This window comes from Cavia porcellus, unplaced genomic scaffold, assembly GCF_034190915.1.
Source record: "Cavia porcellus strain 051 isolate PalLab524CR breed Dunkin Hartley unplaced genomic scaffold, mCavPor4.1 scaffold_22, whole genome shotgun sequence".
Classification (NCBI taxonomy): Eukaryota; Metazoa; Chordata; class Mammalia; order Rodentia; family Caviidae; genus Cavia; species Cavia porcellus.
The window spans coordinates 54337683-54362600 of NW_026947505.1; the positions used below are offsets into that span (position 1 = coordinate 54337683).

The 24918-nt window shown below is 33.9% G+C and overlaps 1 protein-coding gene across 3 annotated transcripts in view; it reads right to left on the minus strand.

The window, feature by feature from the left end:
• Rngtt (RNA guanylyltransferase and 5'-phosphatase) overlaps nt 1–24918 on the minus strand; it is a 271102-nt gene that overhangs the window by 51828 nt on the left and 194356 nt on the right. For all 3 annotated transcript variants that reach the window (XM_063233201.1, XM_063233199.1, XM_063233200.1), the window contains one exon: nt 1098–1164. In XM_063233201.1, the coding sequence (XP_063089271.1) occupies nt 1098–1164 (67 nt within the window). The remainder of the gene's footprint in view (nt 1–1097; nt 1165–24918) is intronic.

Consider the following 24918-nt stretch of genomic DNA (forward strand, 5'->3'; position numbering starts at 1 on the left):
TTGCAAAGCACAAAAATGTGATATAGTCATATGGAAAGGAATTTAAAATTACAACCCCCAAACAGGAAAAATAATTCATGTAGCCAAGAAGCATATGTGAAGGAAAATCAGGAAAAAAATAAGAAAACTAAACAAAACTCGCAAAATAAATTTTATACAGCTCTCAAAACTGCTACCAAAAGTTATAAAAACAAAAAAGGATGATCTCAAATCTTCATTTTTATAAACTATCTTGAATGTCAATATTTTTCCATTTCTTATAAGAAAGCCTAGTCTTAACTCATAATCTTTCACTAACATTAACTAGTATTATCTTAAAAATAATTCTGATGAATGAGTAAATGCTTTCCTAAGATTAGGAACAAGGCAAGGATATCTGTTTTATCTTTTCTTTATTGGGTTTTTTTTTTTTTTTTCTTAAGACAGGCTTTCACTGCAGTTCAGGCTGGCCTTGAACTCACTTTGTAGCCTGGGGTGGCCTCCAACTCGCAGTGATCAGTTCCTGCTAGGCTTATATACGTGTACCATCATGTCTGGCTTGTTTTTATCACTTCTATTCAAGACTGTACTGTAAGTTTATTTCTAGTGTAATAAAGAAAAAGCAAAGAAGGTATCCAGATCAGAAAAGTGGAAGGGGTGTTTTTTTTTAGTAGAACACAAAATTATTTTTTAGAAAGCACTATAAAATCACTTTCATAGACTATTAGAAGCTGGGTTTGGTAGCCCACATCTGTAATCTTGGCACTCCTGCAAGAGGCTTATTAAAGCTCAGTTTGGGCAACTTAACAAGACCCTATTTCAAAATAAAAAAAATACAAAAAGGACTAGGAATGTACAGTTACTCCACGTGAAGGCACTGGGTTCAATCCCAAGTGATCAGAATTGTTTTGGCCAAAGTCAGCTCTAATACAGTACCATATAGACACGAATATTAAAATGATGAATTTTAAAAGCTGAATGACTTCTTCAGCAGGAATATACAAAACCCAATGAAATTATTACTTCAGATTCACATTATTTTTGATATGTTATTAGTTTTTGATTGATTCTTAACAAATGAATGTCTAAGGAAAGCACACTAAAAAAGAACCTCATACCTTGATTTGTGCAAAGGGTCTTTCAAAACCTCCAACATAGAGAAGGCCAACATTCTGAGGAAGTAACCTACAAGGGAAAGAAGCATCACTTATAAAGTACTTTTCTTTAACTATAACATTGTATAATAATCAATATTTCTACAACAGACTCCGTGAAAAACTAATTATTCTTGTCTTATGCACTACAGAAGGTAAGCACCAAAGAATTAATTCTTACTTTCAGAAAATAATTTATAAAATAATAATGAAAACAAAATTAGAACAATAATACATAGTGTCTCTGGGAAAGAAAACAAAATAAATAATGGATATATTTAAAAATTTATAAAGATTCAACTGAAGAAACACTCAATGTGTGTCTATACTACATAGAGCATGGGAGATATATAAACCTAAATAATTCTGTTTCAAAAATCTAACAGAAGAACCTGACACAAAACAACCCTAACAGCTTCTGGTAAGAGTACACTCATATCTTGATACTCAAGTGCTTTGAAACTTATCAAATTTGGTACTTTACGTGTTCTGACATAAAAATTGTGTTCCAATACTCATCATTTGTTTGGTATTGGACATACAAGATGAAACGTGTCAGGGCTAACTGCCCTGTGATTGGTCACCCTTTCTAGTCAAAATAATCTGCTTGATAGTCTTCATTTTGAAGACTCGCCAGGCTTCCTGGTCTGAAACCAACTAACTACAGCTATCACAGTGTAACAAAAGAGTATTTGCCATTGGAAAGCAGTGAGGTAGCAGCAGGTATTTGTTATTAATGTATCTGATAAAGTTTGAATAGATCAGATTTGGGCTCCGCCCTAAAGAGCTGGTAACACAAAGGGAAAATTTTTAAATTTTGAAAATACAAAGAATCCAAAAGTAGAGAAAAGTGGACAAGTATGGCTAAAATAAAGAATGATTTAGTTGGAGAAGAGGACCTCCAAAAAGTTTGGAAGAGATGAAGAATTTAAAATGCCATACATTTTATTTATTTATTTATTTATTTTTAAAGAGTTTGGAATGAATTTATTTGTTTGCCGTATCGGGGATTAAACCCAGGGGCATATGCATGCTAGATAAACACTAATACTAAGCTACATCTGCCGCCCTTGGAGTTACACTTTTAAAAGATGTACTTACTTCATATAAAAAAGGATAAATGTACATGGAAATAAAAATCAAACCATACAAAGAATATAAAATTTAAAAAATAATAGTTACTGGATTTCCAGTATCACCCTTCCTTCCTAGTCCCACTTCTAAGATGTCTATCACTCTTTTTTATAGTACCATCACGTGAGCACGTGCTGAGCTACGTCCCCTGCCCTTTCCCACCCCCACTCCCTTTCTGTTTTTAAAACTGTATTTTGAGACAAGGCCTCACTAAATTTCCAAGGCTGGTCTCAAACTAGTTATCTTCCGGCTTCAGTCTCTTTAGTAGCTGGGATTACAGGTACCACCACACACCCAGCAAAAGGTATATAATCCTTGATTGCACTGAAGCATTATGAATAAAGAAACTTTACCTTCACAACTGTATTGTGGGACATGGCACAGAGGAAATGCTACTGGTACAGGCTGGTGCAGAATGTAAATATTCTTGTGTTTAAGCTAAATGTAAGTGTATCTCATTCTTTTGTTTTATCATAACTGTTTTCCTAATAGACAACGCAAATAAACAGACACAATCTCAGTCTAACATTATGAAAAGAAAAAAATAAAAAAACCAAAAACAAAACAAAAAAAAATCCAAAAAATCCTTCCTGTATTACTTGCCCAAATCTGTAGGCCAAATTTTTCAGAGCCTGAACAGTTAACATCCATGGTTATCTACAGGAGATAACAGAACCCTAATGATCTACAGTACAGCTGGTGAACTAATCGGGAATAGAATATTAAATGGCATCTAAAGTACAAAAAACCCTGCAAACTCAAATAGAAAATTTTTAGTGTACCATACTAGTCTAACCACAGAAAATTAGAAAATTTAAGATTATGTCTTTTAAAAATTCACTTTGTAAATTGTTCACTTCAACAATCCCAGGACACACTTTCATTTATAACCTTGCTTTTCTGAAAATAGAATACCTTCGATGCTCAATGGTAGTATCTATGAGATAGTTGTGTGATTAACTTCCACTGAATGAATTAGTAGTAACATGAAAACATACTGAGTTCAAAGTAACATAAATGTTATAAAGTAACACAGATGGACAGTCTCCTGGGAATATCCTCTAGTCTCTATGTTGTATAAGGACCTATTAAGGCACTAAAGATCACTAACAACATGAATAGTGGATGAACAAATCCTGAGTTGAATCAATTTAGCAAAAAGCTTTTTATTTAGAATGGGAAGTGATGACTCTTAATAATGTATTTTAACACACTGTTAAAGGCATTTGTTTAGTAGCTTCAAGCAGAAAGTATAACAAATGTCCCAAAATCTCAAAGCTAGAATGGGGAATTTCCTAACTGTCACTTGACAAATAAGAAATGAACCTAAACCAACAAAATTTTAAACTACTGCTGGTATTATAAACTTAGTTATAAACAGCAGTAATAATGTATTTCCTATACAGTATAACAAATGTTCATGAAAGCTTGAAAAATTATTAGAAGAATAAACACGTTCATAAAAATAGATGCTAAAAAAAGAAGAGAATAAAAGCTGGCTGACATTTAAAAATCAATGTCTCTAATTACTATGCATATGCATTTCAGGAAGCTTGCCAATATACTATTTAATGTGCTCCTCCCTCCAACTTGCCTAACAAATCACTACCTTTTTCTAAACAAAAATTTTAAATGTACCAGTTAAAAACATATGTACTGCACTTTTAAAATATTGTTCTTTTGAATTCATGTATCCTATTATTCCATACCATATATTATATTAATACCTTCATTTGAATGGCTTTCATTGTGTGATAACTTAAAGGTTTGCTAAGCCTAAGATAATTACTACTTGGAGAACATAAATTTTTATTTTTAAAATGGAACATTTGTTGAAATGCTTCTGCCTTTCAAAAACTTATTTTGTCCAATTGTATACGTAATAATTGCCAAATAACAGGCAGCATTTTATTATAACAGGGGGTTTGTGTATAATAACAATAACATATTCTAAATTCCCAGAATAAGGCATTAACTCAGCAATGATAGATACATTTATATGTATATTTCAAAAAAAAAAAATCCTGACATTTAAAACTAAGTAACTGTTTTGCCCTTAAGTTAGGAAAACATTACTATAGCCTATATGAATTACTAACAACCTCTAAAACTGTGGCTTCTAAGTATGCCACCAAAGAGAATGTTTTAGGAAAGCCTGAATAAACAGGCACTGTTGAGGCAAAGTAAAATCTACAGTTTTTGAAAAAGTCAAGATAGGCAAAACTAGTTTGTTTCACAGAGAATGATAGGTAAGTGCTCGCTTTTCAGTTATATGCCCAGTAACTACCTACACTTAGCATTAAACATTCTGAGGTCAAGTTTCTCTAAACTGTCCAGGCGGCTCTGAATTTGCAATTCTATTTCATGCTCCTCCTTAGTTGAGATTACAGCAAGCATACCCACTCTTAATTATCTTTTAAACTGACAGCATAAAAAAGGGAGCATATAGGCAACAGGAGAGGGTGGGGAGAAATCCTTAAAAGAAAAACAAAACCCAGTAAACAAAAATCTAGTAATTAAGAAAAAAATGCATCATCACAAAATTCTAGGGATTATTTAACATTAAGTAATCCACCATTATAAATCACCAAATGAACAGAATAGAGGGAAAACACTGCAGTATTATAATGACAGGAAAAATACTTGAAACAAATCAAATAACCTCTTATACAAGTAAGTACCTCTAGCAAAGAGAAGCCAAACCTTTAAAATCCCACCTAAAGGAAATAAATAAATAAGTAAGTAAATACCAATCAACCAACCACTCTAACTCACTGGGGAGTCTTTCACTTTTAGACTAAGAAGACTGTAAGGATGACCTCTATTGCCATGTTTCTTTAACAATGTACTGTAGGTCCTGGCCAGTGTGATAAAAGTGAGGAAAAAAACGATACAAGGATTAGAAAGATAAAAGCTACCTTAATTATAAATAAAATTTACATACACACAAGTATGTATGCATGTATGTATTCCCCACGTTACAATTAACCAGTGAGTGACTATCAAGATCAATTAGTATTTCTATAACAACAAGCAGTTAAAAAGTGAAACTAAGAATGATCCAATTCAAAATTAAACATTATACAGAACCATTTTAAAAATGAGAAATAAAACTAAGGTAAAAAGGTAAAAAGACTTCAATTCATAAAATTAACAAATACAGAGAGAAATTTAAGAAAACCTAAATAAAAAATACATCATGTTAGTGGCTAGAAAATCCCAAATTCAACACATAAAAGTAACTACACCTTGATCTCTATATTGAATGCAATCTGAAAAATTCTGACAGGATTTGTCAAAAAAATAAAACAAAACAAAAACATTTACAGTTGATTTGAAAATATATAAGGACTGCGGCCCTTCCAGGGGGAGAACCATCAAGCAGCTCCTGAGATCGCGCCATGTTGGAACTTAGGACACTGGGAAACCAAGCAATCAGCCTGCCTCCCTGCTAAGCAATAATGAGCCTACTGGTGCTCGGCCTAGCGTCAAACATCCCACTTCCCCTACCCCTTTTCTTCTGGTCCCCCCTGCCCCCCACCATTAGCAAATGGGAACCAGAAATCTGAGCATCTCCTGGGAAGTTGACCATAGCAAATACGGGGGACTTCCTTCTACTATCTGTTTGAAGAAAAATGTTTTTATTACTGTTTCACTCTATTCTGATTAATGGTACTGCTCTATTCAATATTCTGCTTTGATAAGTTCTATAATGTTCTGTATTTCATTTTATTTTGATATACGTGATTGAAAGAACAACTATTATAAAGATAACAAAATATACTGTGATACCTATTACTGTTATCCCGGTAACCTGCTGTGAAGTTCTGTATCAGTTTCACTGTACGATATTAGTTGGCTTCATTCTGTCTTGTTCTGTTGTATTTTACCACTTTCAAAGTAGAATTTAAAAAAAAAAGATTGGGACTGGGATTTAGCTCAGTGGCCTAAGCACCTGCCTTGCAGCTGTGAGTTCGATCCCCGGTACCGATTAAAAAAAAGATATACTTAAGTCATCTGTAAGAAAATGGGTGCACCTTAAGACCATAATATTAAATGAAATAAATCAGGCACTCAAGCTTAAATATCAAAAGGTTTCTCTTATAGGTGAAACTCAAAATATAAATAAATTAATGAGCAAAATAAGATCATAAGAAATAGGGAGATCGACCTTTCACGAATGGTAATGAGACCAAGATATGGAAGGAGGGGGAAAGGACACCAGGGAAAGATGACATAAAACGAATTAAAATGTATTAAGCACATGTACCAACTTCTCATGATGAATATAATACTAGTACTACAAACATGTATTAATCAAAATAAAAATTTTAAAATGTATATATATAAAAAAAAGAAAATATACAAGGGAAAACAATGAGCAATATAAAATATACTCCTAAAGAAGAACAAGCAAGGATTTGTATTTAATAAAGCCTTCTTACTAAACTTCAGCAACAAAGGTAATGTGAAGTTGGAATAGACAAGAAAATAGGTCAGTAAAATCCAGCGGTGAACCTAGAAATAAAGCTAATATGGACACGGGGTTTATAAAAAGGTTGCACCACAAAACATTGGACAAAGGATAAACTTTTTAACACAAAAGGAAAACTGGCTTTCTGTAAGACATATACATACCATAAAGGAAAATACTAATAAATATGACATCAATATTAATGATTTTAAGACATGAAAAAATAATTCTCACACACACACACACATACACACACACACACACACACACACACACACACACACTCACACACACTCACACACGTATATAAAAAAAGGGCCAGGGATTTAGCTCAGCAGCATAAGCACCTGCCAGACAAGTGCGAGGTCCTAAGTTTGATCCCCAGTACCAAAAAAAAGATATATAAAATATAGGCATTAAGCATGTGTAAAAATATTGAAACTTGTAATTAGAAAAATACAAATTAAAAAGTATCATTAACATTGCATTTCCCACCTATCAAACTGGCAAAACACACAACGAATGGGCAACACACTCTCTGGCAAGGTTATTGAAAGACACTCTCATATACTGTTGTTGGAAATGCAAACTAAGACAACTTTCTGGAGAAAAATTTGGCAGTATCTTCAGAACTCCATATGTATTTAAGTTTTTGACCCAGTAATCTCCCTTCTAACAATCTGCTTTAGATATGCCTTTAAAAACTTTTTTAAAAGTATGTATGCGCAAAGCTATTCACTGCAGTACTGTTTATAATTTCAAAATGTTAGCAACAACTTAGTTAATAAATTAGGATAAAGTCACATAATGGAATAATATGCAGCTGTACAGTGTAATGAGGACAATCTCTTTTTCATAGATAAAGAATGATTTCCAAGATATATTTACTGTTAAATGATGAAAGAGTGTAAAACAGACTACACAGTATGTTGCGCTTTGTATGAGGAAAAAGAAGAAAATATTCATATACTTTTCATAAAAGAATTACAGGAAGACTAAATCAGAAATAAAGAGATAGGCTGTCCAACAGGGGATAGGTACAAAGAAGACAGATAAATTGAGGATGAAAATTGGGGTAGGAGTGATACTTCTGTAAGAATACCTTTCTGTGTAATTGTAAAACTAAGAATCACATCAGTATTTCACATACCAAATAAGCAAATAGTTAAAATCAATCTGTACATCAGAGAATACAAAATGGAATGGAAATAATTACATTCTATCTTAAGATAGATGGGGATGAAGAAGAATTAAGTCACTTTAGAAAATAGTATTTTGAGTATATTTTGAAAGGCTGAGAACAAAGGAGCTGTACACAAATACAGTTCTTGAGATAGTAAACTTTTCACAGAAGTATGTGCTATGAAAACTTTATATGTACACTAGGACTTCATGAAATAGAGGCAGGTTTCTTACTGCACAAGGTGATAAGGCATACAACTGATAACATTATGGCGTTGGATTAGAAATCAGTGTTAGAAAAGAGCAAGTCTGATGCTAAACTGCTGTTTGGCTTCCTGTTTTTGTGATCTGATCTGTCTCTCCTGTATGCAACTCCCATCATTAGGTCATCTGCCATGTTGCATTTTAACCTAAGGCCCAAAATCTGTGAGCAAAAGGAATCTTTTCTTTACAAAGTACTCACCCTCAAATATTTTGTTATAGTAACAGGAAATGGATTGACACAGTTATGAAAAAGAAAAATGAAGGTATTGTCACATATTTAAGGAGATATAACAACCAAATTGAGTGTGAGATCTTACATTGGATCTTGGGTGAGGAAACATTTAAAAGTGAGAAAACTGATAAAATTAGTGAATATATTAGTAGCACTATACCAGCGTTGATAACATAGTAAGGACAATTTGGGGAACAAATTACTGAATTAACCTAAGTTCCCATGAACTAATAAACCAATAAAGAACATGAGTTATACGCATACAAAGAAATAAAAGCCTTTAAGAAAGAAAATTGTATCATTTGGAATAATGAGAAAGAACTTAGAAGACAGTTCGCCAAGTGAAATGAGCAAGGCACAGAAAAACAAGTATTACATGATCCCACTTGTATGTGGGATCTAAAACCAGCTCATAGAAGAGAGTAAAATAGTGACTGCCAGAAGCTAAAGTGTAGCAAGAACAAGATGTTGCTCAGCAGGTACAAAGCTTTGGTTAGGAGGAATAAGTCTTGGGAAATATTGTACAGGACGGGGGTTATATATAATGACAATGTGTTGTATTTTTCAAAACTGATAAGAGAATTTCAAATGCTCCCACCACAAAAAAATAACAAATATGCAAAGTGACAGACATATTTTCTTGATGTAATCATTCCCTTGAATACAGCTCATAATACCACTTTGTAGCTCATAAATACAATCGTACGTACTTCAGTTCACAAATACTTTTGTTTAAAATCAATTTGGTTTGCAAAAAAAAACCTATTTGGCAAAATTTTGTTTTTGTTTGCAAAATCTGTATTGAATGTGAAGCATTCAACAGCCATCTTTCCCACACAAATATACACGTGGCCATCTTTTTCAAAATCATAAAACAAGTTTATGAATCAAGGTATCACCCTACATACAATATTTGTCCATTTACAATAAAATAAAAATTTCTAAAGTTTTCATTTCTGAACATTCCAAATGAGTAGTTATTATTTGAAGAACTGCTTGTGTACATGTGAATCAGAGTACTTTAAAAAGCATATATAACTGGGAAATTACCCATAGTTTTCTAATTTATTATCTAAATATCCTAAGAATTCTTCTATATATTTCTTTTCCCTGAAAATTAATACAGGGAAGAATACACACACACACACACACACATAGATGCTAGTCAACTGCTGTGCCACAAGAGCTATTCCATCAGTCTGGAAAGAATGATTCATGTGGGAACTAGCCTCAAATTTGAAATATCTGAATCGTCATCATATTCATAAATTCTTCTTGATGCTGATCCCATAATAATCACTACAGGTAACACTCCCAGGAAGGACAGTGGAAATGTTTACACACACGTGTGCGTGCGCGTGCTTTCTCTCAAACACATCTCCTAATTATTGAAATGCTTTTCATTATTAAAACATCATTTTAAAAGTTGATTATTTTCATGACTATAAACATGAATTAGCCTTACTTTGATTTAGCTTAACAGACAGCTCCTGACTTAATTAAATCAGTATATACTTTTGTTTAAATAAAATAATTATTCCTTGATTATTATATAGTTTGTAAAGGCTTTAAACAACTTTTACCTAGTTGAATAGCTCATGTAAAGGAATCTGAATGACAATAAATCATTTTATTGTTTCTTCTGATATCAGCTCAAAACACATTTATAACTAATAATTATACACTAGAACTATTTTTGCTATTAAAAGTAATCAATTAGAAGGCTACACACAGTGTTGAGTATTTGTTTATCAATTATTGTGTGTATTTTTGCTATCTGCTTTGGCCAACTAACAGCTGAAAGTTAACAAAGCTGGTCATGGTAGCACATGCCTGTAATTCTAGCACTCTGAGAAGCTGATGCAGGACAGTCACAAGTTTGAATCTAGCCTGGAAAATTTTGGTGACTTGGCAAAATCCTGTTTCAAAATAAAAAAATTTAAAAGAACTGGATGTGTAGCACTGGATGAAGCCACTGCGCTTAATGCTCGGCACTGCTTAAAAAAAAAAAAAAATATGTGGTAGTTCAGTTTCAGTATCATAAGAACTATTCCAAGCTTTCAAGACAAAGTTCTGGACTGACAACAGTGAGTCACAAGATTTTCATTTACCAAAAAACCTACAGAAAAGCAAAACAAATTAAAAAAACTCATTGAACAGCACAATAATTTCAAAATATCTTGAAGCCATTACTTAGCTGCCCAGGAACATATAGGTATCATCATGGTGGAGTTAATTTGGTGTTCCCAAAAAAGTGAGGGGAGGTTATTGCAGGAGTATAATGTTTACTTTCCTTTTCTCTTCCTTTCCTTTTTGCCGTCTGCCTGCCTATCTACCTACTTTTCTTTCCCAAGCTGGCCTCAGACCTGTGGTACTCCTGTCTTAGCCACTTGAGTCCATAGCTGGGATAACAGATGTGTTCATGTGTTTGCCTTCATTTAGGGGAGGGCAGTTTGCTGGGGACTGATCTCAGGGCTAAGGAAGTACTCTACCACTGAGCCACATTCCTAGCCGCTGACGTGAATTTGCAAAGCAGATTAAAAAATCTTAGAATTTGCTTAGCAAAAATATGAGAAGTGCTCACAAAATATGATCTTTTCTTCAAATTAATCAAGGTTTCAGTATGGAAGAAAATTAAAACATTAAGTAAAATTAAGTCAAACACAAATGGATAAATATTACATCACTTGACTTGTATGTGGCATGGAGATTATGTGAACTCAGTGCAGCTAGCTGTATGACACAGATAATGTACCTAACAGCACTAGTTTGTATATTTTAAGATGGGTAAAATGCTAAATAAATTTCAAGGTTTTCATATTTTACAACAATAAAGATAAAAAATTCAATCCTAAAGCACAATTTATCAACAATTTCCAACATTTTTCTATTCTTGATTGAGCAGTTAGATTTCCAGAGACTATTGCAGAACTGCTAATCTTCATTTTATATTACACTGGTGTTCTCTCTGCTATTAGTTTAATTTGAATATTGCTTTAGTACTAAGAATTTAGGATTATCAATCTTATCAAAGAAGTCCATGGAAAGATACCATGATTACCCTCATTTAATTGATGTGAAAGCTAATATAAATGACCAATTTGCCTGAGGACATTCAGTCAGTAAGATGCAGAACTAAAAACCAAACTTCTATTTCTCTTTTTGCTCTTAACGTCCATGTTGCACAGATACTATTTTAATAATTAGAAAGTTTAGTTAAGGATGATTTATCCCTTGTGATCAATTCTGAGTGATAAAATTAGTTTTCATTTTGAAAGCTCTATCCAACATTTTTAGAAGGTCTCTTCCACCAACATGATCTGCATCTTAAAAAGGAAACAAGAAAAGGGAAAAAGGGAGAGGAAAATGAGGCCAAACTTCTATTCATCTCGGATAATAATATTTTTTATTATTTTTTTTTATTAATACATGTTTGAAGTGTATCATGAATATATTCACTGTGAATAGCTGGTACATGTACACGGCATTTCACATCTTTTTACCCACCTCCCCGTTCCTTCGCCTTCTTCCTCCATCCTTGTCATCTGTCTGCCAAAGAGCAACCTCCTTATTGCCTGCTGTCTGTGTTTTACCTTGCTCTTTATACTTTGAGTGTCTCATAACAAAAAATATCTGTTTTCTAAGCTTATGTATTCATTTCACTTACTATTATGGATGCAAGGTGCATTTGTTTTCTTGCAAATGACTCAAGTCTACCTTTCTTTACTGTGGAGAAGGTACTCCATGTGTATAAATACCATGTTTGACATATCCCTTCATGTATTGATGGACATTTCAAAATTCAGTTACTAAGAACTGCGTTGCTATAAAAATGGGTATGTACACAATAAACAACCTAATGCTACACCTAAACTTCTACAAAAAGAGCAAGTCAAGTCCAAAGCTCAAGGAAATTATAAAGATCAGAGGAGAAATTAATGCAATTGAGACTAATTACTACAGATCCCACAGAAATTCAGAAGATCATCAATACCTATTTTGAAAATCTTTACTCATATAGGACAGAAAACACAGAGGAAATGGACAAATTCTTGAAAATGTATGAACTACAAAGCTGAATCAAGAAAATATAACTATTTTGAATACCCCAATATCAGCTATTGTAATTGAAAACATGATTAAAAACTTACCAATAAAGAAAAGCCCAGGTCCAGATGGATTCACAGCTAAATTCTACAAGAAATTTAGAGAACATTTAACAACAATACTCCTCAAACTCTTCAATGAAATTGAAAGGGAAGCAATACTCCCTAACTCATTCCTGGAGGCAAGTTTAACTCTGATACCAAAACCAGAGAAAGACACAACTAAAAAGGAGAACGACAGGCCAATCTCACTAATGAACACTGATGCAAAGATTCTCAATAAAATACTAGTAAATAGAATGCAGCAAATCATCATGAAGATTATATATCATGATCAAGTTGGATTGATCTCAGGACTGCAGGGATGGCTTAACAAATGCAAATCACTAAATGTAATATAGCACATCAACAGAGCCAAAGACAAAATCACGTCATCATCTCAACAGATGCAGAAAAAGCTTTTGATAAAGTCCAACACTTGTTCATGATAAAAATCCTACAGAAACTTGGAATAGATAGTATCTACCTCAATCTGATAAAAAGCCATCTATGACAAAGTAACAGCCAACATTATACTAATGGACAAAAAGTTTTCACTCTAAAACCAGGAACAAGACAAGGATGCCCACTATCACTACTCCTATTCAATATAATTCTGGAAACATTAGCCAGAGCAATTAGATGAGAGAGAGAGAGAGAGAGAGAGAGAGAGAGAGAGAGAGAGAGAGAGAGAGAGAGAGAGAAAAGGAGTAAGGATAGGAAAGGAAGAAGTTAAATTATCACTATTTGCAGACATGATACTCTACATAGAAGACCCCAAAACTCCATTAAAAGACTACTAGAGTTAATAAGCAAATTCAGCAGTGATATAGAGTCAACACTCAAAAATCAACAGCATTTCTGGGCCAAGGATTTAGCTCAGCACCTTAAGCGCCTGCCTTGCAAGCATACAGTTTTGAGTTCAATCCCTGGTACCAAAAAACAAACAAACAAACAAACAACAGCATTCCTGTACACAAACAACAAACTCACTGAGAGAGAAATTATGGAAAGATTATCTTTTACAATAGCCATCTAAAATAATGAAATACTTAGGAATCAATCTAACAAAGGATATAAAAGACCTACATGCTGAAAACTATAGCGCTGTAAAAGAGGAGATTGAAGAGGATGTCAGAAAATGGAAAGATATTCCTTGTTCTTGGATGAGAAGAACCAACATAGTAAAAAAGCCATACTCCTGAAACTGTTCTACAGATTTAATGCAATCCTGATCAAAATACCAGTAACATACCTTAGAGATCTACAGAAAACACTCCTAAAATCAGTTGGAAACAGAAGAGACCTAGAATAGCAAAGGCAAGCCTGGGCAAGAAAGGCAAGGTAGAAAGTATCTCAGCCCCTGACTTGAAACTATACTACAAAGCTACTGTGATAAAATCAGCATGATACTGGCAAAAAACAGATGTGAAGATCAATGGAACAGACTAGAAAGATGCAAACACAACTACAAAGAAAGTCACCTTACATTTGACAACGGGGCTAAACATGTTCACTGGAAAGCAGTTTAATAAATGGTGTTGGAAAAATTGGCTTTCCACATACCAAAGAATGAAACTAAACCCATGTCTATCATCATACACTAAACTAAGGTAACAATGGATCAAAGATCTAAATATTAAAATAGAAACACTAAATCTACTGGAAGACAAGGTAGGCAGAAATCTTCAAGCCATAATGGTAAGCAAAGAGTTCATGAACAAAACACAAAATGCACGGGAAGTGCTTCAAAGAATCAACAACTGATCTCATTAAAAAGCTTTTGCATTTCAAAAGAAATCACTAACAGAGTAAAAAGAAAACCCACAGAATAGTCAAGAATTTTAGCCATCTATCCTTCAGATGAAGGACTTATATCCAGAACATATAAAGAGTTGAAAAACCTCAGGTCCCCAAATTAAAAAATGGGCTCCCAATCCAAAAAAGGGCATCTGAGATGAACGCATACTTCTCAGATGAAGAAACACAAATGGCAAAAAAATATATGAAGAAACATTCAGCATCACTGGTCATTTGAGAAATGCAAATTAAAACAACCCTGAGATTCCATCTCACTCCAGAAAAAAAGGCTGCCAACGAGAAATCAATGGTTACCAAATGTTGGCAGGGCTGAGGGGGAAAAAAGGAACACTTCTCCACTGTTGGTAGGAATGCAGACCGGTACAACTACTGTGGAAATCCGTGTGGAGATTCTTCAAAAAAACTAGGATTGAAAGTCCCATTCAATTCAGCTATTCTCCTTCTAGGTATTGTCTCAGAAAACCTGAAAAGGTCATGAAACAGTGATATATGTACACCCCTGTTTATAGCAGCACAATTCATAATAGCTAAATCTTGGAAACAACCAAAATGCCCATCAATCGCAGAATGGATAAAAAAGATGTGATATTTTTATACAATGGCATATTACTCAGCTATAAAAAGGATGACCTTGAAGCTTTTATAAGTAAATGGAGGCAACTTGAGACTATACTCATAAGTGAAACAAATCAGATTCACATTTATAAATACTGTATTGTTTTCCTAGTGTAAACAATAACATGGCTATGCATATATCACTGCAGTACAATGTCTTTAACTCTTTAAGGAAGACACTTAACAATGGAAATACGTGGGTCAAGTAGAATTTGTATTGTCTTCTTTTTGAGGAATCTCTGTGCTGACTGTCACAGTGGTTGTACTACTCTACATTTCCAACAATGCATTAGGGTTTCTTTTTCCCTGTAGCCTCAACATTTACTGTTATTTGTTTTCTTGACGATTGACATTCTTTTAGGAGTACAATGGAATCTCGGTTATTTTACTGGCATTTCTCTAATGGCTGATGATGCTAAAAATTTTTCACGTATTTATTGGCCATTTGTACTTTTTCTGAAAAGTGTCTGTTCATTTCAGTTGCCTTCCTCCCCTGCCTTTGGTCTTTTATTCTGGGTAGAGGTCTGGTTTTTTGGGGGGTTTTTTTGGTTTTTTTTTTTTTTTTTGAGTTCTTGTCTGAGGTGTAGCCAGTTAAAAAAAAAAATTTCCCATGCTGTCAGTGGTCTTTTTTTCCCAGCACCATTTGTTAAAAAGGCTACCTTACTTTCAGCACGTTTTTGTTAAAGATCAGGTAGCTGAATGTATCCAGGGTTATTTCTGCATCCTCTATTCTGTTCCACTGATTCAAGTATCTGTGTTTGTGTTAGCACCATGCTGTAGCTTTGAAAAACTGGAAATCAGGGATTGTGGTACTTCCTTCTTTGTCTTGTTACCCAAGATTGCTTCTGATATTCTTGGTCCCTTTCATTCCGTATCAGTTTTAGGACTGTTTTCTCTAGTTCTGTGAAGAATGCTGGTAGCATCTTAATTGGGACTGCATTCAATCTACGTGTCCATCTTGGGAGTTTAGCTATTTTGACAATATTTGTTCTGCCCATACTGGGACGGGAGGTGTCTTTCCATTTTCTACTGTCCTCCTCAATCACCCTTATCAGAGTACTGAAGTTTTCACTGTAGAGGTTGTGCACTTCCTCGGTTATGTCAATTCCTAAGTATTTAATTTTTCTTGCTGTTACTGTGTACGGTATCATTTTCCTAATTTCTTTTTCAGCGGATTCACTGTTCATGTACAAGAATATTACTGATTTCTGTGTGTTGATTTTATATCTAATTACTTATGGTTTATGTCAAACACTGGACCAAGTACCAGAGACATAAAGATTATTCCCATGCTTATGCAGAATCTTAAAGACGCAGGTTTGAAGAAGTTATAAACTTCAAGAAAGTAAGAAAAGCTATCAAATTGCATTATGGATTCTCACAAACAGACTGCCCTGTACTAGCATTAAAGACTTCAGCCTTTATTTCCAGAATTTAATATTTAAGTTGAAGTTTCCTGTTGAGAAATGCTACATTAGATTCTATTTATCTGATTTTGCCACAACTAAAATTGTCTAAAATATTTTGCTTCATTTTTTTCCTTAGAGTAAATATAAAGCTTATCTACTTCCTATAGATATTGTTTTTAATGTGAATTTTTTTTGTGTGTCTTTTTCCTTTTTATCGGTACCGCGGATCAAACTCATGACTGCCTGCTTGCAAGGCAGGCACTTATGCCGCTGAGCTAAATCCCCAGCCCAATGTGTATTTATTGTAACCACTGCTTAAAGGAAATGAAAATGAAAACAAATCTCAATCTATAGTTACTGATAAACCATGAATAATATCTTCAGTTTAACCATTCCAGTCTATGAAAAAATTATTAAAAAACCATTTATGTAATATAATTTGAAAGGTAATTTCTAAAGGATTAGATACATACTATTAAGAAAAACTAACTTATTGTCCATAGTCTATATTCTCAGGGAAGATGAAATGAGTATCCCATCTCTCATGGGTGCTAAGAGAACTCTGAAAGAACTATTTTTTCCATTTTAAAAAGCAAAACAGAAAAGGGACAAAAATAATACAGAATTTCAAAAAAAATAGTAGGCAATTAACACCAATTAATATATTGCATATTGTTATCTTAGAAGTAGTTGTTCAGGTTATAAGATCTAGGCATTCAAACAATCGAACAATGACAGCACAAACTGTTCTTTTTGATGAACAGAGATTAGCAGTATAGTCATATATCTTTATACAAGAACTCTTCTATTGTAAGTTTCTATTAATACCCTAGAACAAACATTACTTATAATTTCTTGGTAGGAATACTTAATATTTAAACCTTTCTCCCCTTTTCATTAATACTTTATAATTTTTTTCAGTTCCATTCCCACAAGAGGCATTTTGCAAAAATAAATGAGGAAACGGAACCATCATAATGTAACAACCAATAGATTTGGGAACAAAAAAAATTGATGATGACTGCATCAATAAGCAAAGATATCGGCATAGCAATAATGTGACACAGTCAGGCATAATGGCATATATTTATAGTCTGAGGCAAGAAAACTGCAAGTTTAAACCCAAACTTAGCAACTTCACAAGATGGTCTCAAGAAGAGTTCTGCCTCAGAGAAAGTGACTGGTCAGCATTCAAATGGAAACAAAATGGTAATAAGTTTATGTGTACAGAGAAAAGCTAAAATACTTTCAATATAAAAGTGTGCTATCAAGAGGTAAAAGCAAAGACAAGAACTTTGACTTTATTCTCTGCTTTCCTTATTCTCAGCAACAGAAGACCTTTACATTCTTTTACCTTTTCACTGAGAACGTCCTACAGTGGCCACCAGAAGTGGCCTTCTATTGTCATCCATTTTTCCAGCCTAGCACAAGTGTTACCTTCTTTATGAAGCCTATCGTGGGGCACACTTCATGATTCACCACTACCTGGAACATTTCTGCGTGTGAACAACTGGTGTCATGTAGTTTGGCTTTTATTTATGTATTGTCGCACACAGCTCTCCATTGTTTCACATGTGTTTAACATATTTATTGTATGTCCTTATAGGCGAATAATATGTAGCATTTTCTTTGTATTTCTCACATTGCTTATCTCTCTTAGGTATTCAATAATAGATTCAATAAATGCTTGTGGAATAAATTAGAATAGCCGATATTTTAAAATTATGTATCAGATGCTCTTCTGAATTGAATTAATCTTCACCATAACTCTATGGGTGGGTTATAGTTAATATTAACTACACTCCATTATTCCCAATTTACTGGAAGAAAATGAACAGTTTGGGAACAATCAAGATCACAATACACTATGAAGACTGAGCATGAAGGTGCTCATTTCTAATCCTGTAACTCAGGGGGCTACAGCAGGAGGGTCGCAGTGAATTACAGGCTAGTCTGGGTTACATGAGTTCAAAGCCAGTCTGAGCTACATTGTGAGACCCTGTCTCAAATAACAAACCTAACCAAATCAAACAAACTACTAATAAAAGGTTAGATGGCCCAGGTAATCTTATCCACTTCCGTTATTTAAAATACACATTTATATTTCTTCCCAGATCACTTGTCTGTGTATTAGATTTGAATATATTCAGCATATTCACCTGGGTTTAATCTCCAATAAGACAAGGAGGGAAGAAGGATCAGGGAAACTGAAGGGAAGGGGAGGGGAGGGGGGGAGGAGTGGGGAGGGGGGAGGGGAAGGGAGGGGAGGGACAACTGCCCACACATACTTTTTTTTGTTTTGTTTTTGTTTGGCAGTAGTGGAAAAATCCAGAACCTTCATACTTGGTTATGAGCCTCACCCCTTCATATTTTATTTTGAAATAGTCTTGTTAAATTTCCCAGAATGGGCTTGAACTTCAGTCCTCCTGTATCAGCCTATCAGTGCTGGGAATATAGACATGTGCTACTACCTGGTATGACAATCCTCTTAATGTCCTGATCATTTTTCCACTTGCACTTTTCCCTCTACTAAAGCTATCTAGCAACTTAGAATCATTTTAAAACGTAACTCAGTTCATGTCAGTGGCAAAACTCTCCAAATGTATCCCATTTCTAGAGTAAAATGCAAAATACCTAAAAATAAACTCTACAAAACTACCCATTCCTCATCCCTAACACTTGTTCATTCTGTTATCTTGGTGTGTGTCATCGTTTAAACGTGTCAAGTAAACTCCTGGGAGAGTCTTTTCCGCATTCCGCTCCGTCTGATGCTGCAGGCTTGGTTCCCTTCCTTTCTTCAGATTTCTGTGTACTGTTATCTTATCAGCAGGATCCTCCCCAGAAACCTTTTATAAAACAATATCGCAAATCTGTTGCCCTCACTCCATTTCATTTTTCTCTGTGAAACAAAAGCAGTGGATACACTATTTATTTACTTCGTATATATTAAGAGCCTTCTCTTCTAAATGTACTCCACAAGAAGGTACAGGCTTTAACACTGCTCTATCTTTAGCACTCCGCAATAGTGCTCACCTCACAACAGGTGATCAACAAATGATTGCTGATTGAACAGATGAGGGGATAAGCTGCTTATATCACTTTGCTCTTCCCGTGTCAGAAAATGTATGCTTAGATTATTTGTAATGGTACATAATGTCATTAGTTTGACAGTTATTAAATACTTATTTAAATACTCATTAAAGAGTAAGTTTAGAAACACACTTTAAAAATCAACAAGAATTTACCACACAAAACACTATACCACAGGAGGAGCACATCAAAATCCAGAGGAGGCCAATTTGCTTTCCTGGTAAGCAGCGCAAGCCACACGGGGCCCAAAGAGACAAGCCAGATCATGTCTCCCATGAGCTGACTAACGCACAGGCTCAGAATTAAGAGGCCTCTCCCCAGCCCCTGTAAACAACTGGCTGGCTCAGAGGACAAGCTGAGGTGATAGCAACTGAGATACAAAAACAACTGAACGCTTGCATTGTTTGACTGACTTTGCAGGCCCGCATCTGTTAGGAGGAGGACAGTATGCAATATAACAAATATGGGGAATTTCCTTCTGTCTTGCTTTTGAAATCCAATATTGTTTTCACTGTTTTGTTTTGTTCCGATTTATTGTTTTGCTTTATTCAATGTTCTATTTTGATTGGTTTTATTCTGTTTTGTTTTATTTGATTTTACTATGTCTGATGGAATGGGCAATTATTGTGAACATAACAAGATACACTGTGGTAGCCACAGTTAATTTTCTACTATCCTGTGTTGAGGTTCTGTACCACTTTCACTCTTCTGTTTTGATTGGCTTTATTCTATTTTGTTTTGCTGGGTTATTATCATTAAAATAAACATTATAATCCATCTATGGTATTATTTAAATACCAAACTAGTATATTCTTGAAGGCTGCCAATCCCTTATCAAATGACAAAGTCATTTAAATATGTTATTAAAATGACATAACTATACAAAGCAATAAAAATCACTTCCTTTAAAAGAAGAGCAAATTCATTAAATATACTGATAAACTAAACTTAGCTTAGCATTGCTAAGTTTTGGCAAGCTGGTAGCCATAAACTAGTTAAGCAATTTATAATGAACAAAGCACTAAGAATCATTTATATTAAGCCAAGCATGACGGTGCATGCCTGCAACCCCAACACTTGGGAACCTGAGGCAGGAGCAACATCTTAAGTTCAAGGCCAATATGGGCTACACAGTGAATTCAAGGCCAGCCTGAACTACATAGCAAGACCCAGTCTCAAAAAGACACCCCAAATCATTTATATTTTGCTCTATCAGTTAACAAAAAGATGAATAAATCTTAAGCCAACTGTAAGTATAACATCTAATTTTAAAAAAACGGCACCAGAAACTGACAGCCTGCCTTATTAACCTTCAAGGAAAAGTAGCTACCCTAGAAATAAGATTTAACTATGAAAAAAATAAAAAGTATATTCACTAGAATAGAAGTTCTTAACTCAGAGTCCATGGATAAGTTTTAAAGGGGATCCCTAAACCACCAAAAATTTCACACAATTTTGGGTATGTGTGTTCCTTCTTTTTGATGAGGCAGGTAACAGAGATCTTGAGTTGTCGTTTCAAAGAAACCTACTATCTAGAAAAAAAAAATCTGAAAGCTATTACATCTGGTTTTTATGCTTTCAATCAATGAAAATTCTCCCAAATAAAAAGGAAGAAAAAGTGGAAAGGCTCACCACCCAATTAATGTTTCAAACTAAGCAATCTGTCCAAGGTCATTAATGTCAGCATCACATTCCCAACCTGGTGACACTATGTGCACAGTGACCTTGTTTAGGTACATTTGATAATACTTTCTAGTTGCTCGAACAACTAAAAAAAAAACAAACAAAGGTAAACTACATAGCTAACCACTCTAATTTTATTAAGGTAAAAGTCATTAATGATACGACAACAGTAGGCTTATTTAAAAACACTAAATTTTTCTAAGTTCACTACCTCCCAGGAAAACTCAAAATTTAATGAAAAACAAGTCTCCACTGTCAAGAAACTTAGGTTTTTATGCTTACTACCTGTTCAGTTAAGACAAAAAGTTAAGTCTCATAATTTCAAAGTTCTTTTCAGAAGATGATGCATAATTACTTCAATAATAAAAGTAAGTATATACTATATAGAAAGCCCCCTCTTTCACAGCTTCACAGTTACCCAGAGTCTGAAAATATTAAATGAAAAATTACAGAAATAAACAATTCCAACATTTTAAACTGCAAGCTGATCTGAGCAGTGTGATGGATCTTGTGCCAAACTGTTCAGTCCTACCAGAGATGTGAATCCATGTCCAATGCATTCACACTGCCCAATTATTAGTCACTTGGTTGCTATCTCAGTTATCAGACAGTGTCAGAGCACGAATCACAGTGCCTATATTCAAGAGACCTCTATATAGTAGCCTAACATTAAGTCACAATTCTGTATCACTTAACCCTACATCATCTCATCATGCAGGCACTGCACCATCTGACATCATGAGGACAACACAGTAAGATATTTTTAAAAGACAGCAATAGTAAGTGAAAGATACCACACTGATAAAATTTTCACTGCAATATATTGTTATACTCATCCTATTAAATACTGCTGCTGATCATCTGTCACTCTAACTCATAAATTAAGCTTTATCCTCAATATGTATATACATTAAAAATAGCAAATAAAGGGTTTGGCATTATGATGAATGGAAATTCATCCAACTGGAGGGTCTTAGATAACCCTTCTAGATAAGTTGGGACAACTACCCAGAATCATATGTAATAAATATGAATTGCATATAGCAAATCTAAAAAAAGAGTAAACCACGTTTACCATATTAGATACTTAAGGAATTACTATTTAAACAAACAGGATTCCAAATTTACTTTTTCTCTCCTTGAGCCCTCTAAAACTAACAAACTTTAAATCTCACCTTTATTCCCATCAATCATTTCACCATATTGTTCTAGGAACAGTAATAATAGCAGGCTGAGAAGTAAAGTTGGTTTCCTGGAATCCCATGCAATTAAGAAACAAATTTTACAAAAAAGATCTTTTTCCTCTTAAAAAATTTATCATTCTACAGTTATAAACCATGGGACCCAACAGACAAGACTATCACTCATTTTATTATTTCTATACATACAATTTAAGAAATAAGGACAGGGTTTAGCTCTTTGATGACTATTATTTCACAGAAATAACTTTCCATGGTTGAATTTTTAAATATGTGTCAGATCAATGACGCCCTATTATGACATGCGAAACTTTCAAATGTAAGAAGCCTGTTAGCAAGGTTGGCTTTGCCAGCAATAAAAGATACCAGGATTATGAATTAAATCCTTAAGGGTATCTTAATACTACCTATGAATATGGAGTTAGATGACAGGTCTTTCTTAACAATATTGCTATTAACAATAATAAAGCAAACATTATAAATTTTTTTCTAATCATTGGTCTCATAAAAGGTAGAATTATAATTGACAAGAGAAGAGAATATTCTTTACAACAGTGCAGGTATATTTTTTACAATAGTACAAAGATGTTTTTTACAACTACATGGGTTCTTTCTCCATCACAGAATTTGTTGGTGGAAATCCATGTAAGAAAGAACTCAGTTACTCTATCACCAGAATCTTCAGTCTCAAAAGCTCGAGTTATTATTATTATTATTATTTTTTTGAGAAAGGGTCATGCTATGTAGTGTTCAGGCTGGCCTTGAACTCATGACAGTCATCCTGCCTCAGCTTTCTGAGTACCAGAATTACAGATGTGTACCATCATGACCAGTTTTGTGTGTATTTTAAAAATTCTGTCAAATGCTATGAACAATAAAACTATTTTTAGAATTCCAAGTAATGAAAACAACAGTGGAAATCTATCTGGCATATAAACGATACAACAGATCCATTTTATATCTACCATTTGTGTACTCTAGATTTAAGGTTAGTTGGTTGTACTAAAAAGTAATAAATCATTGTATCAGGGAACACGCATCATGTGGTTTAAATAGAGCTGGATCCATAAATGTAGGAGTAATTTCATCAAATGATTAAAATTATTATAGTGCATTCTTTATTGCTTTTTAGATAAATGCAGGGGACAGGTATTAGGATTTTTATTCTTTCAGGCAAATAAATAGGTAAAAAATGCTTCTTAGAAAATATTTAAATGGTTCTCTGAAATATGGTGCTTTAAACTAGATCAATTTGTGGCTTTATGTTTCCTAATGAAGAGAGACTCTTAATGGTAGTTCTTTTCTAGTCATGATAAATACTATTACCTAAAGCATCCACAGACTCTATTCTTAAGAATATGTTTTAGTGAAATAACACAAAAATCAAGATCCACACAATGTATTATGTACAAAGCAGAAGGACCCAGGGAAGACCTTAGACTATGGAGGGAAGCGATTAGGGAAGAAGGATGAAGGTAGCTTCTTAGATTTAAATACTACCTTACAACCACATTTATCTAAATAATGTTTGCTCCTAACTACTCGTAGAGATCTCTAGAAAGCAAATGAGCCCTGAAAGGATATATTTCCATTGAATAATAAATCTACAACACTTTGTATGTCCCAACTGCATATAAATACACAGAAAACAAAGTGACACAAAAAGGTGTATATTCTTTTTGTGCAAGAAAAATTAGCCTTCCAAAGATGCACAATCATAAGCTAGGAAACATTTCACAGCAACTTGTAAAGTTAGATTATAACTGATTTTTGCTTAAAATTAAAAGGCTAGATATTACAACGATAATAAATGCCTCCTTAGGTGGAATTAGGAATCCTTTCTAATGATATAATATATTTTTAAATATAAATGAACAATTTCACTTTTCTTCATCATTTTTAACCTTAAATAAGCAGAAAGATCCAGTCTTATTTTTGAGTCATTAGAGACTAAAGTTACCTTTTAATCTTTTAATGTCCAGTCTATTAATATTCTGTACAAGTAGTTCCAAACTACTAATACTTCATCCAAATGAGTCCCTAAATCTTCACTTAGCACTTGTGCAAGGCCCTGGGTTTAACACACTGGAACAGCTAAAACTACCTTACCAAAAGCTAGATATTCCTACAGGTTTTAGCTCCAGCGCTCGCTCTTCTTTCAGAGTTCAGTTATAATCTTGATGATCTATGCCAATGTATATTATTCAAACACGTATTCTAAGAAATGTAGTTACAGTCTAGTAACATCATGTCACATACTGTATTAGTTCTACAGTAATGACAGTTTATCATTAATCATCAAATGAACTAATTTTGGGGTAAGTACTTCATAGACTCTGTTCATGTACATTATACTGCATTTAGTCCATATAACAATTACATGCGGATATAACAGCAAGTGTGTTTGGGGGTGTTAAATAGCTGACTTTATCAATGTTTTTGGAACATTGAACACAGCTGTTTGCAGTCTCCCTGTTTGAATGTCCACCTTGTGTTCTTTGATACTGTGATTTGAGGAACTATTTTCAAGAAAATAG